This window comes from Brachycentrus maculatus, unplaced genomic scaffold, assembly GCF_059751285.1.
Source record: "Brachycentrus maculatus isolate JH-2025_06_01 unplaced genomic scaffold, ASM5975128v1 h1tg000176l, whole genome shotgun sequence".
NCBI classification, from domain to species: Eukaryota; Metazoa; Arthropoda; class Insecta; order Trichoptera; family Brachycentridae; genus Brachycentrus; species Brachycentrus maculatus.
In genome coordinates, this window is record NW_028280928.1 from 588,019 (window position 1) to 595,923 (window position 7,905).

Genomic DNA, 7,905 nt, shown 5'->3' on the forward strand with positions numbered 1-7,905 from the left:
TATATATATATATATATATATATATGGATATATATATATATATATATATATATATATATATATATATATATATATATATATATATATATATATATAATTTGATTGATTTGTGGAACTCTTTCCAAACTACGACACTTTTCTTCCTTATTAATGTAAATATGTTTTTTTTCACTTGTGGATAGTTTTTTGTTAAAACTAATAATTTTCATGGCTTAGTTTATAATTTCTTACATTAGTAAATTCATTTTCTGGGAGTCTTCTGTAACAAATTACCTTTGTAACTCAGGTTCACTGTAATTAATATCGTTAAATTATTTAGGTTTTTTAAACTTACAATAAGGGTTAGGTACAAAGCCGTGATTAATTAGACCAAATAAAGATTCGAGTCTTGAACTTCCTACTGTAAACACAACCAAAACATAAAAATGCATATAACTAACGTTCATGTTGATTTCATAATTAGGTAGCTCTCATGTTATGAAATAGCTTTAGTATATTAGCCCATTTATTTATTAATTGCTTTAATTTAACCTAACCTAACCTATGTGTGAACACCACTGTTTTGTAAAAGTGGTATGTAGAAATTGAACTTGTATTTCCATGGTAGTGGTACTGGCTTGTAAATACGTTTGGATGCCGACCTTGTCGCACACGGGATCTAGAAGAATCTGGAAGTCAGATGGTTTTGGAAAGCTTCCGTGTGCGGGAAAGGCTCGAGGTAGTGCTTTAAGTGCAAGTCACTAGATGCATGGCAATGTCAACCCGGAACCCGTGCACGTGACCGAATGTCCTCACCAACATGTCCTCCCATCCATCACTCACTTGATTCCATATCGGAGCTAGACCGTAACATCATCTCTCCTCGAATCCGTAAAGCTATAAACATGATGTGTCATTGTGTTTTGTACTTTAGACTAGTTTGGAAAATGCACAACTTTTATTATTTTCCCGTACTCAATTTGAGAAAGAAACGACTGTATGTTGATATTGTATCTCGAATCCTTTTGTCAGCCCGAAATATTAAACTTTGGCTAGGAAGAAGGCAATTAAATTTGTTCAAAATAATTTAGTCTTATTCCTCTCGCATACTGTATTCGATATTGATTCATTTTAGAGCAAAAACAACTGCATCACCTTCATTTAACTACTCGTTGCTTCTTTGAAAACAGTTAATTTTTCATATCGCTTTATCGATGTTACTTTCTTTATACATATAAATATGCATATCTCACATACTGAAGCCAAACAGCTTGACGATAGAAGTAAATCTAAGCTGGGCTTGTCGCAAGCGTTGAGTTTTGTCGATGACTGATAGGATAGATCCGAGTAAAGTCCATCTGCATGTTGAATGTCTATATGTTTACAATATACTAATGATACGTTTTGAACGATTGCAATACCAACAGGCCACGATGCTAAAGAAGACCAAACGTGCGTCGGCGGTTAGTTCGTAATACGGCAGACTCGAGCGGCGCTCGAGAAAGCCAAATGTCCGCCGGGGAAGGCAGCCACTAGCTAGCTAGGCCCCGCCCTCCTCCCATCCACGACCTCTTCCTCCTCACCAAGTGTTGTGCCCGTTGAAGCCCACTGCATACTTTTATACGTACCGTACCCGACCATGCGACAACATAGTTTGTATGTCTGAATGAACCTGTTACTTTTTATTTGTGTCCTTTATGATTTGTACCCGCCGTTACACGTAAGAAGGGATCACTGTTATCGCACAATAGTTTATGTCCAACGAGGACTAGACCACGGGCTGAAGCATGAATCCAAGCGTTATATAATCTCGCCATGCGTATTATATACATGTTGCATGACGATAAGCGAAAATCCCTTCTTATATTCACACCTTACCCTGCAAGATTGTGATTGTTAGATATTGGTATGTTTAACAATATGTAAATGTGAAGAAGCTATGAGCGCTTCCTGCTTGTCCCGAGAGCGTGAGATAATCCGCTAACTAACTGTCTGAATAATGATGTTATCGATGCGCAGCTGACTGAAAGCGGGTACATAATGGAATAAATGTATGTTTTGGGGTGACAGGCCACGATGCTCAAGAAAATAAAGGCCAAGAGACGCATGACGGAGCCTCAACTGGCGGAGGGAGTGGACGCGCGCGAGTAGTGGTCTACCGCGCCACCCGTCACCCGTCACCCGCCACCCGTCACCCGCCACCCGTCACCCGCCACCGCCACCCCACCCCACACCCACACCCACAACCTCACCACACCACACCCTCCCGACCATCCTCGAGTCACATCACGCCACTTGGCAGTATTGGCATGCGTATATATCTCTATATCTATATTTTTGTACTTTCCTGTTCTTTTGCTTCCATCAAAATTGTATTATTTGATCAATTACACCGCATTTTTGGGTAACCATTGAATATGACATAACATATAATGGATAGAATTGTATTAGGCAAAGTACAGGACGCAAGCGCAGTACACGTCTGTCGGGCCGGGACCGAGGGGAGTAGCTTGTAGAACGGCGAATATCTGGCTGATGTGACTGTCCTCTGTCCCCCTCCCCCCCCAGGCCACCATGCTGAAGAAACTGAAAAGCAAGATGAAGCGGCGCAACACGGAGCCGTCCATGGGCGGAGCGCTCTCCCCGCACCCCGACACCGAGGACTTCTGAATCTGGTACAGCGAGCGCCTGATCTAACCTGGACTGCGCCCCTCGGGCCCGCGCGGCCGCCGCACTCTAGCGAGAGATTCTCTCCCTGCGGGCTCAACCACTCTACCGCGCCGGCCGCGCACGCCCCACGGGCCCGGGCGCTCGCGCAGTGACCGCCTCCGCTCGCCGCGCCTCCTCCCCCCCACCCCCCCATCTCGCACGCCGTCGTCCGCCAGACGCTCCCCGCGGCGGCGCCCCCGCGCGGGCGCGGCCGCGGGGCTCTCGACGCTCGCGGGCCCTAGCTGAGGTTCCAGGACCCCCGGGCGCCGCGGCGGGGCCGCGCGGGCTCAGGGGCCGTAGGCCCCTAGCGCGGCCTTCACCACGCACGCTCACCTCATTCATCATCATCTTAGTTAAGTTATAAAAAAAAAGCCAAACGGGCTCAGCCCACACAAAAAAATAGTGTACAAATTTTTTTTTATGTTGTATCCAAGTATTTAAAATATTGAATCTATATAAATAAATATAAAAAAAGAAGTATTATATATATATATATATATATATATATATATATATATATATATATATATATATATATATATATATATATATATATATATATATATGTATATATATATATATATATATATATATATATATATATATATATATATATATATATATATATATATATATATATATATATATATAAATATATATAAACATAAATATAGATATAAATTATTATTGTATGTAAATGTTGATTAAGGTATAACATTATTAGAATAAAATATTATATATATATATATATATATATATATATATATATATATATATATATATATATATATATATATATAAATATACATAAATATACATAAGTATAATATACATACGCATAAATAAATTAATTATAGAATAAAATTACATGTATAAAATTACTGACTTTTATTCAATATCCCATCTCATTATTCAATAAATATAATGCCAAAACAAGATAAGCCCGTTTTATTATTAAGACATTTATTCACTCTATCCATCCCCACATTATTGATGCTTCTGATGTCACAAGTAAATTTTATCCGATATTAGAAGTATATTCAAATAAACAAGAGTATCCTTTAATGCTACGATAATACTGCACATGTTTTGTTCAAATTATTTTTTAGAGTTTTCTTTTTCAACAATTTTGTAACAATTATTTAGTTGAAATAATTTTTCTTATTTTCTTTTTCATCCAAAGAGTTCTGCAAAATCATTTTTATAAAAATATTTCCAAATTAATTGGATATTAATTTGTGCAGCAAAAAAAAATTACGAATGAAACTATAAATCAATTTTAACAAAATATTCGCTTAGAGTGATCAATCACCATCGTTACCCATGTGTAATTGTTTATTCCCTATATCCTTGTTTCGATTTTAGTTTAAAAAGTCAAAGTATTTTGTGTGACCAAATTTATTACTCCATTCACCTAGATTATATTTGGATAGCAAACATATATTTTGAAGCCAGTTCCCATGGCGCATTCTTCTTTTTATTTACCGCATTGTCTGTGAGGTCTTGCATTTCCAACGGGGTTATTATCAGTGGTAGGATTTAGCTGGTTCGCTAGAACCAGTGCCTAAAATTTTTAGAGTTTGACGAACCGGTCTATAACCCTTTGTTGTCAAATAATTTTTCGATTGAGATCATGTATTTATTAGTTATTTTCTTTTATGTACTCTATTCATTATTTTAGTTATTTCACGTATTTTAGTTATTTCAGGGTGTTGGTTTCGCCACAGTACGAAACAAAACTAAAAAAAAAAAAACAAACTGAAAGCTCGAAGGACCTTTGTTTGGCACGTGTGAACAATCCCGTGGGACCGATGGTTTCGCCACAGTGCGAACTAAATTATTTTAGGACCAGGTGTACGTTCGAAATACTGGGAGAATCTCGTATTCTACAGATGAAATAAAAGAACTGACCTCTTATACTTGGTTGGTAGTTGATAAGGGTGATTTTCTCTTGATTGGTTGTCCTTGGTTGGTGGCACAATAAAATGAGCAGCAGAGCACTAAGACATGTCCGTCGCGGAGTATGGTAAAATTGCTACTAACTGGTGCTTTTGTTTTGTTGAGGTCTACTGGCGAACTCACACTTGAAGTCGTTCCAATTTCAAATGATGTGCGAACAAGTACCGGCCAAACCATGTGTAGATACCTACTTTGTTACAGAGCTTGTATTTATATAGTATTATGATTTATGTTCTACAACATTGTTACATTACTTTTAATTGACTTTTGAATCTGTACCTACTATTATAATTGGAGCATTCTCAGTTGTTATGTGAATGTTCTGTTTATGTGCAGAATAAAAAACGAATAAAGGAATAATATAAAAACTACTTTTTTATAGAGGGGGGGGGTAGGGGTAGTACCTAAAATGTGAACCGGTTCTTGAAAAATTTGAATCCCATTACTGGTTATTATTATTATATGAATACTAAGAATTCAATATTGCCTACAAAATAATGAATTTCTAGCATAGCCAAAAAATATTAGATGAGGATGCTTTTGTAAAGCGACGTGAGCAGATGCATGCAGAGGGGAATTCTGGCACAGGCACAGTAAAAGACTGAATAATTAGTACAAGAAAGGTTTAAAATCATATTATTTCTTGTTTTTGGATGGAAAGGGTTTATTAGTATTGATCATAAACACATTGAACTGTAGAATAAACATTTCTTTATTATTTTAAATGAAAAAATTAAATAAAATCTCTGATAAAATAAAAAAACAAAAAATTATTTTAAAATGAGGATGTTAGTTAATTGTTTTTTCTTAAACACTAAAAATTCTTTAACAATCATGTTAAATTCACATTTTTTATTAGGCAAAAAGAGAAATATAACACTATAACAACTCAAAAATAAAAACTTAAAATAAAAATAAAAGCTCGCAAGAACTAACTCACCGACGCGAAAATAAAATAACATGAAATAAAACTAAATTAGTTCTTTAGTCATTCAATAAGTGAAGGATTTTGTGGTAAAAAATGGTAACTGGGAAAACACATTTCATCTGATACATACACAACAGTTGATAGAGATCTTGAAGCATTATTGTTCAAATGTGATAGATAATATCTAAACAATTAAAATGGTACATATTGAAAGTATTGAATTGAATTGAGGCGTATCTGAAAAAAAACAGCTTATGATTACTGCAATCAATAAATTGTAAATCATAGCTTTATGGTAGGTAGTATAATATTGCTCACTCCTTTCAACAACGTCATATATCAAAAATTGACAATTTTCAGTTGTGCATGTTTTCGGAATGCCCAGAAAATGTACTATATCCCAGCAAAAGCGACGTATTTTTAACTTAATATTTAACCGCTACGGGGCAGAAAGAGTTGTTATTGCATTTTGAAGAAAAGGTATTGTTTTATTATTTTTTTAAATATACAAAATATTTTTCAAATGGAGAAAAAACATTCAGGTTTTACCTTAAAAGATCTGTTGCACAGTTAAAACCTCAATAAGTGGTTTGATATTTATTTTTAATACATTTTGTTATATTTTTAAACTTTAAAAACGATCTGAAAAAATCATTTTTATTATACATGACGTGGAAAGGAGTGAGCGATATATAAAGTAATTTTTTACTATAATTTTTAATTCAAAAAGTGTTCCACAGGTGAAACAGTGTGCGACTAAGAAAAACAAGATGGCGATGTTACATCAGTTTTGAGAAGGACTTGATAAGCTTAAGGGTCATTTCTCTATCGCACACTGTTTTACCAGTAGAGCACTTTTCAAATTTAAAAATTAAAGAATAGTTTACAAAAAAAAACTACGTCATATTTTAATTGAAATTAGTTGACATTCTACATAAATCAAAACAGAAAAAATTAAAACAAAAATAATAAATAAAACTGGTTCTAGGAAGACCATTATATACAGAAAAACCAGTTTTTAGTGGGAAAAAATAGTGTTTTTGATTGAATTCCATTAGGTAAAGATGAATCTCAAAATACACTTATGGTCCAAGGATCTTTTTCATTCCCGATTTTTTTAAATAAATTTAATGATATAAAATAATAGGTGCAGTAGTTGATATACATTGTTGAAATTATCAATGTCCAATTTTTACTGAAAAAATAGCTATAAAACACATATGAAATCAACAGTCAGGATTTGTAACAAAAAAAAGACAATGGATAGAAAAAAGGTGAAATTTCAAAAGCAGCTATATAAAATTTTGGAATTTGTAGAGTAAAATTGATAGGAGACAAGGAATAATGTAAAAAACATTATTAAAAAGAAAATATATAGTGATCCCATATGATTATGTAAGTACATATCAACAACATAAAAACCGTAGCAACATTTAGTGACATTACTCCCCCTGATAAAATTTCAGAGGGAATAAAATAATGATTATTTTTATAAAGTAAGAATTAATTCACAATATTAAGTTTACTTATTTTACAAAATATCACTATATTATTTTTTTACTTAACTATTTATAAATTTTTATATATGTATATATATATTTTTTGCAAATTCATTGGCACATTTAAGATATGAAGATATTGTCCCCATATGGACAAAATTCACTAACCAACAAAACATAGTATAGCACCAGATTGGTCAAAATAAGAAAGTTTAAAATTTAACTAAAATGTGGAAAAACTATAAAAATTAGGTTTGGTGTTTTCATTAGGTTGAGACAATTCAAGATATAAGGATAAGTTTGTTGGTCAATTTTGCCTGAATGGGAACAATATAGGAAATGGATTTTCTTTAAATTCTAACTTACGCTATTTAATTTTGAAAACAAAATACAATTGGCAATACTTTGAAGCTAGGCAAGTAATTCATATTCACACGAACTTACATAAATTGATGACTTGACAAAAAACGATAACTATAGAATGTCAGGTTAGGTACCAGCCATCAGCTGTAGGATAATGACTTTAAGCAAACTAATGCTTAAAAATATAACATTGAAATTATCTATTATGGATCAAATAAAAATATACCTGATTCTGTTTTTGAATTGTCTTATTTAAACACAGTTCATGAAAACAACAGTTCTCTTTTTTTATATTTTGTTTTCACCATTACCTCCTGAAGAGGGTCCTTACTTATCTAAGTTTTGTTAACATTATTTTTTCCATCAAACACATGTTTTTACAATAATATGTCCACACTGGGATTCCCTATACTGAGGGCACATGTTACAACACTTGTTTGACATTAAATTAATCACTTACTGTCATTA

General features: G+C 33.9%; 1 protein-coding gene across 9 annotated transcripts in view; it reads left to right on the plus strand.

The window, feature by feature from the left end:
• The window catches only part of LOC148308071 (diacylglycerol kinase theta), a 71,479-nt gene extending 68,751 nt beyond the window's left edge, over positions 1-2,728 (plus strand). For 4 of the 9 annotated variants that reach the window (XM_088262356.1, XM_088262357.1, XM_088262358.1 and 1 more), the window contains exon 18: positions 2,548-2,728. In XM_088262356.1, coding sequence (XP_088118482.1) covers positions 2,548-2,649 — 102 coding nt within the window. In that variant the 3' untranslated portion in view covers positions 2,650-2,728. Of the gene's footprint in view, positions 1-1,406 lie in introns of all 9 variants that reach the window. The other 5 variants (XM_088262360.1, XM_088262362.1, XM_088262363.1 and 2 more) reach the window with 3 other exon arrangements.
• The last annotated feature ends 5,177 nt before the right edge of the window (positions 2,729-7,905 follow it).